At 35.2% G+C, this 17,446-nt stretch overlaps 1 protein-coding gene across 3 annotated transcripts in view; it reads left to right on the top strand.

Annotated features, from left to right (window-relative positions):
- The window catches only part of MYO18B (myosin XVIIIB), a 2,352,406-nt gene that overhangs the window by 569,350 nt on the left and 1,765,610 nt on the right, over positions 1 to 17,446 (top strand). For all 3 annotated transcript variants that reach the window (XM_044068483.1, XM_044068482.1, XM_044068484.1), the window contains one exon: positions 16,799 to 16,943. In XM_044068483.1, the coding sequence (XP_043924418.1) occupies positions 16,799 to 16,943 (145 nt within the window). The remainder of the gene's footprint in view (positions 1 to 16,798; positions 16,944 to 17,446) is intronic.

Raw genomic sequence — 17,446 nt, 5'->3', positions numbered from 1 at the left:
TACCAAAGGGGATGACAATGTACTTTTTGGCATTGAGCTTGAGACCATGTCTTTGACACCAGGCATCTGTCTCAGTGAGGCCCTTTTGTAGGATGTCCACATCGTTAGGAGTTTCAATTATGGCACCTAATTTGCAGTAATCTGCAAATTTAGTTAGCCAAAGACCTTTTGTGTTAGCCTGTACTTCAGAGAAGTAGATACCAAACAGGAGAGGACCCAGGACTGAACCCTGTGGTACTCCACTTGTCACTGGTCTGAAGTCTGATTTGGAGTCTGCTACTTTCACAGTGTGGGTTCTTTCAGTAAGCCAGTTGGCAACCCATCTTGTGACATAGGGATTTATACCTAGTTTAGTGAGTTTATCTATAATTCCAGAGTGGGGATGGTGTCGAACGTCTTGGCGAGATCTAGATAGGCTGTGTGAACCATCTTACCCTCATCCATGGCCTTGGTGACTACTTCAAAGAAGTCTATCAGGTTTAGGAGACATGATCTGCCTTTTACAAACCCAAACTGTGTGGGGTCCAGGGTTTGGAGATCTCCAATGTCCTTGTTTATGAGTTCCATGATGATACGCTCCATCGCCTTGCAGACGAGGCTCGTCAGGCTAATGGGGCGGTAGTTCCCGGGGTCTGTTGTGGCCCCCCCTTTGTGGAGAGGGATAACTGTTGCGGTGCACCATTCAATGGGCACAAATCCTGAGGTGAGGCTATGATTTAACATGGTACTTAGGTGGGGTGTCAGTTCATTCTGTAGTTCATGTAGAAGGCAGCCTGGGATGTTGTCAGGTCCCATGGATGTTGTGTTCTTGGCTTCAGAGAGTGAAGTTTTTACCTGTGCAGCTGTGATTACAGGAACTTTGTATTCTTCCAGTATAAAGATGGTCCCTTTAGGGGGTGAGAGGGGGGTAAAGTTAGCACTGAACCTATCTGCCAGGATGTTGGCAATATCAGTTGGCTCTGTATATTTAGTGTCAATGTGCTGTAACTCAGAGCAGATCTGAGTGTTGCCCTTGAGATTTTTGACATAGCTATAGAATGCTTTGTGGTTGTCTTTAGAGTCAATGGCAATTTTGTTTTCATAACTAGCTTTGGAGGATTTTATGAGGGATCCCAGCTTCTTACTGAGGCTGACCAGGGAGTTCCTCCAATCGTGGGATTTTACTCTTTTTTGCAACAGTTTCTTTCTTCTGTTGTAGAGTTTGTTTATGGCAGAAGACCACCAGATTGGCTTCCTTTTTTTGGAGGATAGCATCTTAGTTCTGTTAGGGATAGCATGATCCATGCACTCGTGTAAGTGCTTATAAAGTGCATTTGTGTATGATTCAGCAGTCGTACCTCTATTGTCCATCTGCATGGGTGTCATGAAGTTTGCCACTTCTGTCTTAAGAAGCATGAAGTTGGCTTTGGAGAAAATTTTTATGGTTGTTTTCCTAATGGGGGGTGGGAGCGGGATGTGGATGTCTAGGGTGATTAGCTTGTGGTCGGATCTGACCAATGAGGAGCTGACCTCTGGTGTGGAACACCGGTCACCCATGTTGGTGATGACCAGGTCTAGGATATTGCTGCCTCTGGTGGGGGTGTGGAGAAGTTGATCCAACGCGTTGGAATTGATGATTTCCAGAAAACGGTGAGCAAAAGAGTTGGTACATGAGTAGGTTCCCAGTTAATGGTAGGGTAGTTGAAATCACCCATTATTAGAGTGTTGGGTTGTACCTTAATATTTTCCAGTGTATCAAGAAAAGAGGAGTGGGAATCCTGGGGCATGGTGGGGGGGTCTGTAGTAAGCAACAATCTGGATTGCAGTTTTGCCCAGAGTTAGTTGAACTTGGATAATCTCGGATGCATTATGCTGAGCAACTAGCTTGGAGGTGTGGATATCCTTAATGAATATGGACACGCCTCCACCTTTAGTGTTTCAGTCTGGGTTTGGTGGGCGAAAGGTGTGGTATGAATTATAGCCTGGTAATGCAGGGGTGCTCTCTGGAGCTTTGAACCAGGTCTCTCTCACTGCACAGATGTCAATGTTCTCCATTTTAAGGAGTGCCTCGAGTGAGTGCATTTTGAGGTTTAGACATCTAGCATTGAGTAGCATTACTCTCAGATTTTGCTTGCTTGTACCTGTTACGGTGGTGAATTTGTCATTTGAACCTTGCCTAAAAAAGGCACTATAGGGGTGGCAAGAGCCTTTGCCAGTATCCGGAATCCCAAGGGCGACAGGTGCAGGCCATTACTGGCAAAGCAGTGTGGTCTGTCGATCATGTCATCCCAGGCAGACAGATACTGGATTCCCTTAGAATGACACCAGAAGCTTAGCCAATTGTTAAAGTCAATCATTTTGTCCTTGTACTGTGGTGCCATTCTGGGTGACAGCAGGATGCTACTCAGGGCTAGGGTCATACCGGCTTGGGCTACAAGATCAGAGAGCTCCTCCATGTCTCTTTTCATGTAGTCCAGGGAGGTACATCTCAGGTCATTCACACCAACATGGAAAATGACAGAGTCATATTTGTACTTGTTGTGGAGTGACCTGAGTGCGTGCGTTATGTGGCAGATCCTGGCATCTGACAGGCAGCTGACAGTAACTTTTTCCTTGTTTGGCCTGTTGAGTGGAACATCAGTGTGCCTGACTATAGAGTCACCTATGACTAGAGTATTGGGTATGTTATGCCTTATGGGCTGTAGTTGAGTGGCACACTGAGTATGTGGACTATGTGTCATTTTGATTGTGTTGGGGGGTGGAAGTTGCTTGCATTTCTGCTTTGGAGGTCTCTGTTGTTTGGGCAGATTAGTACAGAGAGCCTCCGCAAATGTAGGTGTGTGTTTTGTGGTTCTGTGTGTGTGTTTTGGTGGTGTAGGTTTTGAGGGACTATGTGATGAGTGTGGTGTGGTGCAAGTGTTTACCTTCTCTTCTTGACTGTCTAGGCCTGTCTTTGGTAAAGAGAGCTTTGCTTCCAGTTTGGCTATATAAGTGCATCTCTCACAGGTCGTAGTGTTGGGTGGTAGGAGGAGAGAGTTGTCTGTGTACATGAGGCAATTGCTGCATTGTCTCAAGATGCCCAGATTCATCAGGTAGACATGAGAAAACACCGGGAGCTGTCCTTTAGACATGCCTGAATAGGTGCTTATTTATTAAGTACTAAAAACTGTTTTCCTCTAGACAAGTGAGGAACGTTGAGTGCTGTAGTAATTTGCAACTTATTTAGTGCTTACAGTGAGTTCTGAACAAGTGTTGAGATCAAAGAAACAGATGAGTGCTAAAACTAAATAGCTGGCTAGTTGCAAGGGAAATTTTGAAAAACAGACTTTATGGTGCCAGGAATAGTTTAACCCCAGTTAAGTGGGGGGTGGGGCTTAGGAGCTCACCAACAGTCCTGGACACAGCAAATCCATATCTGACCTGCCACAGGAAAGGGGGGAAGCAAGCTTAGAATGTTTTTTTTCCCAGTAAAGTGGAAATGGGGAAAGCTGGAACAGAAGTTAATTCAACGTTAAGAATCTGAGTGGGTTGGCCTTCACAAATGTTCTCTATTAGATTGAGTGAACTAATGACACTAGACTGGGAGGAGTGTCACAGATCAAATATACAGTATGGGTGGGCAACTGCAAAGCCACCAAGTATAACAACACACAACACTAAGGAGGATGGGTGGGTGGGAATAAATTACAGTTCCTAGCTGTAGCCACTAAATGAAAGTTTTAAACAGATCAAGGAGCAGACTAGAGAATGCTTTTAACAGACAAAAATGCACATAAATGTTCAGATGGAGCAATCACAAACAGAAAATACAACTCTCAGTATGAAAAAGCAGTTTACAGTTAAGTAATGTTAAAACAGTTTAAAACAGTACATAAATGCAGTGAAACAATAAAAAAGCTTTATAACAGTGCAAAAGTATAGTAGATCAACTGTATAGCACAATTATAAGCATTTCAGAAGTGCAAGTCAGTGAAATAAGTGGAAGAAATAACTTAGCCTGCTTTTGGAATCTTAAGGAATTTCCACTTATGCAATGCAATCCAGAGCCTGACAATACAAGCAGAGCCTTTATAAGACACAGGGTTTATATAGCAGTAAGAATGGAAGAGTTGGGAAGATCAGATTACTTCTCAGCCCCTGCTGTTACCCAATCACTCATATTGCAGAAGGTCAGGAGGCCTTGTTACTCTCAATAATGAAGACAATCAGCAGAAAATGGCTGCCAGAAACACAAACAAAACTTCCAGCCTACACAACAGGCCTCTATCAAGATTATGCCACCTGAGCAGAACACAGAAACCTCACTTTAAAAGCATAGAAAGAACACCCACAAATAGAAAATCCAAGTCTCAGTATGAAAAAGCAGTTTAAAATTTAGTAATTTAAATAAAACAAAAACAATTATAGTAATGCACACTATTACAGTTCCTAGCTGTAGCCGCTAAATGAAAGTTTTAAACAGATCAAGGAGCAGACTAGAGAATGCTTTTAACAGACAAAAATGCACATAAAGTTTCAGATAGAGCAATCACAAAAAGAAAATGCAACTCTCAGTATGAAAAAGCAGTTTACAGTTAAGTAACGTTAAAACAGTATCTGGAATGTTTAGTCCTCTCTATTTCCATGGTCTAATGTGATGTGTTAAGGCAATTCTATTCCTCTTGGGGAACAATAAAAATTTTATTAAACATGTATTTATTTCTTTAAGGACTTTTCTTTCAGGAAGTAACTGTATTGCTAATGCTACATAAAGAATCTTAGGTAGTAAAACCATTTTTATTAACTGTAATCTATCTTCAAATGTTAATATTATTTTATTCCATTTTTCCACACATTTTAATTGTGTTAATAATATTACTATAGTTTATTGAAGTAATTTTGTTTAGATATTTGCATAACTCTATTCCTAAATACTTTAGAGTAGATTCTGGTTTCCCTATGATGCGATGTCCCTTAATCTCTATTTCTTTTTTTTTATTTAAAATAAAAAATTTGATTTTGATCTATTAAATTGAAGATCTGACATTCTATAAAATTTCTCAATCAATATATCCAGCTCCTCTAAGGTTTCTTTAGAATTAGATAAGGTTAATAATATGTCATCAGCAAAGAACATTACTTTAGAAGTATATTGATCATAAACATCCACTCCTCTTATCTTTAAATTATTGCGTATTGACTCTGCCAGTCAGTGACATGGGACAGCCTTGTTTAGTACCTTTTGTTATATAAATACATTCAGAAGTAAAAGGGCCTAGTTTGACATAAACTAGATTATACACACACACACACACACACACACACACACACACATACACACATATATATATATATATATATATATATATATATATATATATATATATATTCTTTAATAGATGAGCAAAGGAAGTAACAAATTCAAATAGTTCTAGAATTCTGAATAGATAGTCCTAGTTTAAGGAATCGAAGACTTTCTCTGTGTCCAAACCAATTATGAGTGTTTCTTTATTTTCCTGGTTTACATAATCTATTAGAGTAAGTATCCTTTTAATGTTATCATGCATGTGTCTGTTGTAGATAAATCCAGTGTGGTCATTATTCATTGTTTTAGTTAATGGACTTTTTCATTCTATTGGTTAAAATTGTCATAAATATGTTATAATCATTATTTAATAATGATATGGGTCTGTGTGAAGCACAGAGATTTGATATTTTATTTTCCTTTAAGATTGGAGTGATTAAAGAATATTTCCAAGAAGGTGGCATTACTCCTTGTGACTGAATTTCTAATAGCATTTTATGAAAGAGGGATTTTATTGTTGAAGGGAAAAGTTTATATATTTCCATAATTATGCTACCTATTCCTGGTGCTTTATTATTTTTGCCTTGTTTTATTTTGTCGGTAATTAATTTTTATGATATAGGTTTTTATAGCTCTAGTTTTAATTCTTTTGATATATTTTTACATTAATAGATTTTGTGTCCAGTCTTAATTGATCAGTATATAATTGATCAGTATATGTATTCTCTTTTTTTTTAAATGTTCCATATAGTGATGTCTGAATGCATCAAGAATGTCTCCTATATCCGATACTTTTTCCCTTTCTTTTCATGGTAGACGTTGTTTATGTTATTAGCTTTTGATTGTATTTTAATTCTTGTAGATATATTATGTAAATATTTGGAGGAACTAGCCAAGGAGTTTACTTTTAGTTTTTTAAACTAGATTTATGTGTTAAAATTTCATTATATTTTTTTATTTAATTCCTCAATTTTCTTTTTAATTTCTAAAGAATTTTGATTTTTTTTTTCAGATTTTGCTGTCAAGAGTCTGGAATGTAAATCTAATAATTCAGAATTCCATTCTCTGACTTTGTTGTTTTTATACAGACTAAGGGTTTTACCAAATATATAAGCTTTTAATGAGTCCCATATCATAACTTTATTGATTTCTGTTTGTATAATTAATATCTAAAAAGAACTGTAATTCTGATAACAACCAAGGTTTAAATGTTTTGATTTTTTTTATATATGATGGGATTCTAGAAGAAAATATTAATGGTTTGAAGTCAATTTGAAATTTCAAGATTAAAGAGTTGTGATCTGAGAAAGGGCAAGGGGTGATTGAGAAATTTATGATTTTTGAGTTTAAATCTTGAGCAATAATTTTGTCTATTCTGATTCGAGTTCCAAATTTGTGATCTTGATGGGAGAACAACAAGGACTTTCGGTTAAAGGCATCTATTAAATGAAATAGTTCAACCCATTTATTTAAAGATTTTGAGATAGAAGATGTACGTAAATGTCTCTTGTTTGTAGTTTTAGAAACATCTAGTATGCAGTTACATTCTCCTCCTAATATTAAGTTGCCTTTATAGTTATTGGATATAAAATCTAAGTGTTTTTTGACAGTTCCTATAGCGATACCAGGGAACCAGTATAGGTTTACTAGAGTCCATATTCTGTTAGTAAATTTGATTATTACAAAGGCTATTAGACCATCTTTATCTTATAGGTTCATAGGTAGGTACTAGGCTATTGGCCCAAGGGCCTATGTAAGCTTAGCCAACAAGGTTACCTGGCTTACACCACCCAAGAAAGTTATTTTCCTGTTCCACTGTCGAGCAGAGACACAGAAGTGATCCCCGGGGTGTATTTCCTATTTCCCATTCACTCAAGATTTTTCTTGAAGAGTGCTAATGAAGAACTTTGCTTGACATAGATGGGTAGCCTGTTCCAGAGTATAGGAAGTCTCTGGGACAGGAATCTATCTTCATATTTATAAATAATTTCTGGGATGGTAATATTTTTTTTCCATAGAATTATTACTCATTTTGTTTTTGTCTTTTAGGAGGATTGGGCTAATATTATATATTCCTTGGGTGTCCATTTATAACTATCATTTATTTTGAAATGTGTTTCTTGAAGGAAGGCAATTTGTGCTTTGTTCAATTTTAAATATTTCAGTAAATTTGCTCTTTTGCTAGGATTGTTTAAGCCCTTAGTATTTAAAGATAATAAAGTCAAGTCCATATTAAGTTATTTTTAGAAAAGTAAACCTTTTTTTATTATTATTATCATCATTATTATTATTATTATTATTATTAGTATTATAGCAATTACGCAGTTTCCTCTGATAACAACAAAGTTTATAATTATGTATAAACTGATAAAATAAGTTAACTGTCCTATTTCTTGTATGGATAACAATAAAGTAATATTTTGGTCAGGCTTAAGAAAATAGTTTTTATATAATAACAAAATTAAAATAGCAACTATTAAATTAACTAAATTCCACTCTAAATATGCAATGGGGACAAGGATGGAATGAGCATCATTCCTAATCTGATAGATAAACATAGGTCTATCAGATTATCACTCATAATACAGATATGTATACAATTATACAGAATTCTCAAATCACAAATATATTTACATTCAAATTGTGTAGTTTATATGAATTGGATGGAAATATGATTGTTAATAGTGATGGTTAAATGTTTCTTAAAATATAATTGCTTCTTCTTACTATTTTGTTTCAATTTTATATATATATATATATATATATATATATATATATATATATATATATAATGTCTAAATTTCTCTATTGATGTGTTAATAAGTCATAAGTTTAATCACAGACAATAGGCATTTAGTATTTCCATGTTATAAACAAGCTTGGCTTATTGCATTTCTTATAGTATTCATATTATAGATACAGTTAGTGTTTACATTTATGCTGAGGTATTGACCAAGCTGATTATGATATGATGAGGTGGTGTTGTTTATGGTACGATACTAAAGATGTTGCACTTAAAAAGGGCTATATAACATATTTTCCCAAGTACTTAAAAAAAAAAATTACTATCCTATATATTTCTCTGTACTGTAAAATTAGATTTTTTAGAAATTTCATTGTGAACTATGCAATCAGTATGATGTTCTAATAATAGTAGAGTTTGTATATAGTAATTACAGAGAGTGTAATGAATTAAGCATGTCAGACATGATATTCATCACTCTTGCTGATATACATATAGTTATCTTGTATTACTGGCATGTTTAAATTATCAAAACTTCAATATAAAGACATTGTTAAATATTAGTACATTTCACATGCACTAAGCTCTTCTTTTTTCTTTTCTCCTTTCTTCTCTCTTTACTTATTTCCCCTTTCCTTATATGAAAGGTTTCCAGTATATAATACTTATTAGTGTGGTAGAGATACTATTATAAGTTAGACTCAGCAGATTCTCCTAATGTATCTATTAATAACATAGTTTATATCCTTTCTGAGGGTTGTCTAACAGGCAAACCAATCCTTTATCAAACTTCTCTTCTTTGTCTGTTAATTACCAAAGAAAGACAAAGTCTTAAGTATTTTAAAGCAGAATATAAACAGTTTTAAGATTGTACAGCCAGCCAGCTACTAAATTATTTGGTTGAATGAATGCTGTTAATTCAGAAACTACTTGTTTCATATTATGACAAGTTGCAGTTAGTTACTGTTTCCAAAAAAATCACTCATATTAATTGCCCTGAATAACTTTGCAAGTTGAATGACAGTATAAAAACATTAGTTCCATTGGTATCATCAAATTTACCATACGTGGTCAAGATGGGTTTCAGATATTGAGAATACAAATCCAGGCAATTACCTTAACTTGTGTATACTTACTAATTTACATGAGGAGATCAACATAAATTCTCCATAATATATAATATTATGTGCATATTTCATTACGTTAAAGCAATAGTAATATTATAGAAAGTCTATGTTACTAAGTTCTGTCTCTTTAAGTAAGAGAGATTCAGTTTCTTATTATATACCAACTGTATATCATACATCTAGCTGCTCTAAGTAAATATTTTGGGTAGCTTATGTATCTGTTGATTAGTCTATGTCACAGCAGGATACGAGTTCCTAGCATTTGAATGTGTCTCTATATATTAGTAGTCAGATTTAAACCAAGTTTGCAATAGCATTATGACGCAGAATGTTAAAACAATGTAGATATTGTGAGAATGAACAATCTTCTTTCCTGTTGTGATTCTCTGCTCCATTTGAATAAATCAGGCATTTGATCCCTTGCTGGGCTGAATTAGTGTTGAATGTCTTAAAATAAAAACACACGTTACATCACATAATGTTGTGTCCAGTTTAAATGTATTACATTTAACTCAGTTTACATTACTAATTGGATATCCTAATTTTGAAGATTTTGAACAGTGAAAGGTTCTGTTATATATGAGACAACAACACTGCATCACTGTTACAAACTATAACCAGCTTTTCTATGCAGTGAAGTGCAAGATCATAGAATGCAACAGCTCTGTAAAGTAATTTTTGATAGTGTAAACTATAGCTGTCTTACCAGTGATGTGAAGTGAAATATTTCTTTAGCCTTTATAGTTGTCCCAAAGCTGATAACACTTAGCTTAAATTACTTTTCAGTAAAAATTAAAAGGTTAAGTTCTGATCAAGGATCGCTTATGTGTAACTATTAATATTTTCTACTAACATCTAATTGCCTACTGTGATTTCAAAAGTAATATTTCTATTTGGGAACATCATCCTTCACTGAATCATATCATTTGCTAATGTTTAGCTGCAAAATTTAGCTATACAGCCACCTCTAGAACATCTAGGATGCATCCTGTATCTTGTCCTGTAGCACAATAAGGAGATGCCAATAAAGTGCATTGCATTCATCAAAAAAAAAAATCTGTTTACAGTTGATATTTATAGTAAACTAGTAAAGCTATCATCAGCATGGAAGTCCATAATAACTTCTTGAACATGGAGCTGCTTATAAAATAAAAAAAAAAACAAAGTAAAATACAGGGTGGAAATTGTAATTTACTAGCTAATAGTCGAGATTCACCTCAGAAGCTCTGCAAAGCCATTATTTGCTGACGTCATTGTTTCCCGTTGCCACGGGAACCCAAATGAAGTCGAAACCTACCCTTTGATTAATGCAATGCAGTCTAAATGGGCTAGTGAGGCATTCAAGACAAAAAAGCTTCACATTTTATGCAATGAGTGCAAATTAGGAGACAGGAAAAAAAAACCCAAGCCAGAGTGAGAGTAGGGGAAAAGTAATGAGTCAATAACCATTCTGGTCTACAACCCATAAGGTCAGAAGCACCACAGCATGACCCAAGCAAGCTGTCAAGCTTATCATTGTTAATTTACATCCTTTTATCCCAAACAAGACTGCAAAATGTCAAAGTTTACATTGACAGGCTAGTAAATACGATTCAGCACTCTATATCACTGCACACATTTCAGTGGTAATGGCAACAGCACTCAGTCAGCTGGTAGATGTGGCAATGTTCATACTTGCCACATTTGCTTAATCAAGACAGCATATTTAAAAATGATTACCTAAGAAACTTGTGGATAAAACTATACTTATGCTTATGACAATAATTTAAATAAACCAGTAAGCTAGAGATCCTGTATTTTGATAAGAAAGTAAACATGGCAAGTTTTATGAAAGTTATTTGAACTAAATAAGCCAATAAACGCAGCAACAGATATTTAACCAACCTGACAGGCATTGCCATGTTTATCCATGATATTAATTTAACTGATTTAAAGCATACTTCTAATAAACATTTGACCAAATTAATTAATTAATACTTAAATTACTCAAGATACACTAGTAAACTGAAAACAAGGGAAGTAGTCATTAGATTCAATAAGAAGACCATGCATATATTATATGTTGGAAATGTTTATGTTAGATAGTACAAATTTCTATTTTCACTAGTATATTAATGTAACCCATCTTGACCTACCTGTACCTGTGGGGAATTAGTTGACATGTCAGCATTCTGATACAGATATTAATGGTTTCTTAATGGATTAAATAACTTTTGTATTAAGAGTCCATACAAAGGAGACTTTCTCATTTTAGATAGTTACAGATGATTGTTTATATTATAGTTGATTCTTTGAGAGAATTAGTTGAGACATCTATTTTTTTGAAACAGTTATTTTGGAATCAGTCTTTTGTTTTTTCTTTTTAACATCAGTCCAGGCATTTATTTATTTTATTCTTTTCAGAGATGGGATATACAGTCCATATCTTCTGGGATAGAAATCACATTGTTATTTTTAATAAAAGAAGAAGCTTCTTCTAAGTCATTAAAGGTTCTCATCTTATTGGCATATAGGATTTTTATCTTGGCTGGAAAGGCAAGCTGTGCCTTGATGTTTTGCTTTAGTTGTTTTATTATTGGCCAGACCTTTTTTTCTCTGTTCTTTTATTCTGGTGGAGTATAAAACAAGGAAAAGAGAAATAACATAAGGATCTTTGGACTGCCTGAAAAGACAGAAGGTGAGGACATTATTTTATTTTTAACAACTTGGATACCTGAATTTTTAGACTTGAAAGAAGGTCTCTCCTTTGGAGTTGAAAGGGCCCGCAGAGCACTGGGAAAACCTGCTTCTAACTTAAATGCCCCTCCAAGATCAATAGTTATAAAGTTGCTTTCATATATGGACAAAGAATTAATTTTAAAATTTACTTGGAGGAAATCACCTTTAAAATATAATCAAAACCAGATAAGGTCTGATAATGACTACTCCACCAGAACAGTGGGCCCCTTTTTTGAGGTTAGCACGCACAGCAGAATTTGACAGGTTCCAGGGGTGTTTATTTGCAGTTTCACTTTTGTGGTGTATTTAGATAAGTGCTCTGCCTGCACCTCTTTTTATGTTGGCAAGACCAATGGGGAGTTGAAGAAGAGAATTTATGAGCATTCTTATGCCATTAAGAAAAATAATTTGGACAACGCATTATATAAGTACACTATAGTATTCTTGGTTGTAAGAATTTTCATTTCACTTTTATTGACAGTATTCCTAAAGATTTCAATGGGGACAAAGAAGGGGAATTAGATCATAGGGAACTGAAGTGGAAGATTTTGTTCACTGCCTATAATGCACCAGGGTTGAACAGTGGGGTTAATTATAAAGTTGTTTTACGTAGAATAGCCTATTATGGTAAATGTAAATGAATGTATGTTATTGTTCTTCATCAGCATAGTTTTAAATGTTTTTAAATGTTTTTTCTAAGTATATTTATGTTGATACCACTTTTATTAAAGCGGATTTTAGATTGGTTGTGTCAGATTAGGGTGGGGTATTTAAAAATGGTTTATGTGGGTTTTTTGTTCTGAAAAAGGACATTGTTGCTTGGCCGAAAGCACTTAACTTCTACAATAAACCCTTTGGATTTCTAGTGGCTACTATTTGTTTTCTATTTACAGTATTTTTTTTGCTAATATCTTAAAGAAAGTTATCAGATTTTAAGCTATCATACATATTTTCCCAATGCATTAAATAGCAACTATTTCTATAATCTGCGATAAAATTAGTGCAATTCTTTTAAATATGAAATTTGGAATATATTAATTAATTGGCTGCTTATATAAAGAAGGCAGTGAATGCTTTATCCTTATATGTCTTTCTAGAAAGCTGGATGGATAAGGAGCCAGAGAATTTTAAGTTTTAGACAGACAAAAGTATTTATTGCCTGTGGCTTGTAGTTGTTCTTTATATTTTGTCAGTAAATTTAACGTATGTCAGGAAAAACTGTCAAACTGTGATGCTTGACAGCTATTTTCACAATTGAAAAAATAGCTGCCAAAGTGCAACAATTGATTCTACTGTTTATTAATACACTGTAGAGCTGATAAGCTTACAACAGTTTGATCTAAGTCTATAAAGAGTGTCAGCTATCTGTCTTTGTTTTCTTTTAGCTTTTATTCAGAAATATTGGCTGGATGTTTCTGAGGTTTACCTCATCACATTAAAGCATGCAGGATGGATATTTTTTAAATCTCATTGGACTGTCTTCTATTGTGGTACCATCTGTTCCTTGGACGTAACAGCTTAGTTCCACCTATGTATCTATCTATCTATCTATCTGTCTATGTATCTGTCTATCTATCTATCTATCTATCTATCTATCTATCTATCTATCTGTCTATGTATCTGTCTATCTATCTGTACATCTTTCCATCCATCTATCTGTCTACCTATCTAGTCTGTCTATCTATGTCTGTCTATCTGTCTATCTATCTATCTATCTATCTATCTATCTATCTATCTATCTATCTATCTATCTATCTATCTATCTATCTATCTATCTATCCATCTATCTATCATTCTGTCTGTCTATGTATCTATCTGTACAGCTATCAATCCATCTGTCTATCTAGTCTGTCTTTCTATGTAGTTTATGTCTATCTATCTATCTATCTATCTATCTATCTATCTATCTATCTATTATCTCTCTATGTATCTATATATCTGTCTATCTAATCTATCTATCTGTTTATCTATATGTTATCTAGCTATCTGTTATCTATCTATCTATGAATGAATCTATCTCTGTCTATGCCTCTATCGATGTATCTATCTCTCCATCTATCTATCTATCTATCTATCTATCTATCTATCTATCTGTCTATCTATCTATCTATCTATCTATCTATCTCTCTCTATATCTATCCATCCATCTGTCTGTGTATCTGTCTATCTATCTAATCTAGCTGTCTATCTATTTGTCTATCTATCTATCTGTCTATGTATCTATGCGTTATCTATGTATCTATCTATGTGTATCTCTCTCTCTCTCTCTCTATATATATATATATATATATATATATATCCATCCATATGTCTATCTGTCTATCTATCTATCTATCTATCTATCTATCTATCTATCTATCTATCTATATATCTATCTATCTCTTTGTGTATCTATGTATCTATCGATCTATCTAATCTATCTGTTTATCTATGTATCTAGCTATCTATCTATATATTACCTATCTGTATATCTATCCATCCATCTGTCTATGTATCTATCTATGTGTTATCTGTCTATCTATCTATGTATCTATCTATCTATCTATCTATCTATCTATCTATCTATCTATCTATCTACCTATCTCTTTGTGTATCTATGTCTCTATCTGTCTATCTAATCTATCTGTTTATTTATGTATCTAGCTATCTATGTGTTATCTATCTATGTATTTATCTGTCTATGTATCTATCCATCTATGTATCTATCTATCTATTCATCTATCTATGTGTCTCTCTCCCCATCCCTTATACTAACATTTAGCTGTGACCCTATGTATGAGTATTTGCAGAAAATACTGCTTGGAATCTCCTGTATGCAGCATGAAAAGTGCAATGCCTATGATGCCGGAGATATTGAGGGTGTACACTGACACTCATTTGACAGACACATTGCACTTTCGGCTGGCAGGTGTGTTCCTCGCCCTTCTCTTCATGTGCAAGCTTGACCTTGGACTGCTTTGTAGGAGACATGTGTCATATTTCTGCCAACTTCTCAGTGCTCAAGCTTATCTGTTAAAATGTCTGTTCTTGATTTTTTGTCCAACTTTGCCCTGTCACAAATATCAAGCATCTAGACCCAATAGCCTCATGCATTTTTCCCAATCTCACTACCGTAACAGGATACCAGGAGAGTTACCTGACAGGTAGAGATCACATATGTTATTCTGCATGGACTATGGCATTAAAACTGTTCCTTTTCTTGGGGAAGTTTTCTGCAATTCCTGCTTCTCTGCATCTAATGTGAGTTGTCACTGCTGCTGACCCACAAATTCAGTTAGAATGCTTTATTATCCTCAGCATCTTATTAGTCATTGCTGCAGTGGGTGGCCTTCACTAGGTAGACCTTTTATGGCAGAACTCCACCATCATTCTCACACCAGGATGGGGAGAGCCTGGTACCAGTGGTTTACCCCATCCTTCCTCATTCAGTGGCCATATTGCTAATAAAACTTGGAGAATCTCAGTCATAACTGATGCAAGTCTTCCGTACTGCAGGGCCTTGTCATGTTAAAATACATCTACTTTTTACAAGTATATTTTGCTGGGCACATCGCACACCTTTATAAATTAAATATGCATTATGCATATTTGTTAAATGTTTTGGTTGCTTAAATCCTGCTACGTAACATAATTTTCTTAATTTTAAGGCAGACATAATATACCTTCACAAACTACATTTCTAGAATATATCTGTGAATATGATGGAAGTGATGAATATTGCATTTTAATGCAGGCATAACAGCAGGAGAGACTATTAGATTTTGGATGCAATGCAGTACCTAAATAATGAAACTGTTTTATGGTACTGCAAAAATTATGTGGGTTACATTCTTAGGTGAATAGTTTCTAACAAGGGGCAGTGTTTAATGTAATATCCATGATGGGGATGTCAAAAACAGTAGTTGTTACTTGCAGAGTCTGCATATTCACCCATAGACAGAGGGGAGTGCCAAGAGGAAAGGACAAGATATCAAAATATACTGTTGTTTTATAGGTTCATAGATAAGTATTAAGCTAGCTGTCCTTCTAGGCCATTTTAAGCCTAGCCGATTTCCCTTTTTTGTGCTCAAAATAACCTATCCCATTTGGCTATAGATTAACCTTATTCATCCCATGGTCGATAATTATATGTTACCCCCTAATGAGAATAACTGAGATTATACCATAGATAATTAGATGGGACCCCATGTATGGGATAAAGCATTTACAAGCTGCCTCTGCTCATTAATAGTACAGAGAGCAGACCTGGAGTACATTTTCTGTTTCCCATTCATAGATCTAAGCTGTGCTTGAATATAGTCAGGGTTGAACTTTCTTTATATGGATGGAGAGTTTTTTCCACAGCAGCGGTATCCCCTGCAAGATATACCTGTCCCTCCAAACCACTCTGTTGATGTTACAGAAGAGGTTTGGATCCCTAGGCCATGTACTTCTGATGCCATTTGACTTGCTGCTGTGCAGTAAATCTATCAGTAATTGGTCAGAGGATGCCTTGTATGTTAGACACAGGTTACCTCTTCGCAGTCTGTAGGATACTGAGTATACTGACAGGGAGTTGAACTGGTCTATGTAGGACATGTTGTTTAGGCCCTGTATCCTTTTAGTAAGGTATCTCTGTGGGTGTGCCAGTTGTTTCATGTCTATAGAGAGATACATGACAAAGGGGGCATTATGTTCCATGACTGGCCTAATGAGGACCGAGTAAAGGGCACACATAAGAACCGATGTTGTGGACCTGGCAGTTGTGTAGCAGCAGATAATCACTGTTCCTCTACCAAATGATAATTTAGTCATTCCCACGAAGACATGGTAAATGAAGAGGATTTTATTGCATTATAGTTATCTCTCAAAACCACAATAAATGAAGGAACAGTGGGCGAATGAATGAAAAAAAATATGTGTAGTCCATCTTAACCTCAGTTTCTTTGCTCATTCTTTATTTTTCAGACTGAAGAAAAACAGAAGGCTTCTGCAGCATTTGCACTGCTTGTAACAGCCATGGAAGTTCTTGGATTTACAATGAATGAACAGAGAGCTATATGGCATGTCCTTGCAGCCATTTACCATCTGGGAGCAGCTGGGACTTGTAAAGGTACAGTACAAATACATTTCTGTTCAGAGATCATGGTTCCCAAAATTAATAAATAGTTATCATAACAGAAGAAAACAGCAGTCACATTATATCATTCTAGATTCTTCCTGTGCTGCAGTCATGATGGTAAATCTTGCCTTAGTTCACCATTTGAGTTGTACACACACACACGCACACACACACACACACACACACACACACACACACACACACACACACACACACACACGCACACGCACACACACACACACACACACACACACACACACACACACACACACACACACACACACACACATATGCAATTGTAGAAGCTCCAAGAAAAAGCATTTTTGCCTTTTTACTGCCCCATAATTAAAAAAAAATGGAAACCAACAAAATGAATAATTAATATTATTAAATGAGAAAAAAGCAGTATCATGGCAGTTGATTTAGTAGATTTCAACTGGCATTCTGTGAATCCATGGGTTCTGCAAGTGCCTGACTAGGGTTTTGCCACAAAT

Source organism: Protopterus annectens, chromosome 4.part0 (genome assembly GCF_019279795.1).
Source record: "Protopterus annectens isolate FY-2018-M chromosome 4.part0, PAN1.0, whole genome shotgun sequence".
NCBI classification, from domain to species: Eukaryota; Metazoa; Chordata; order Ceratodontiformes; family Protopteridae; genus Protopterus; species Protopterus annectens.
The sequence above is the reverse complement of the archived record's forward strand: the minus strand, read 5'-3'. Positions and strand labels throughout refer to the sequence as shown.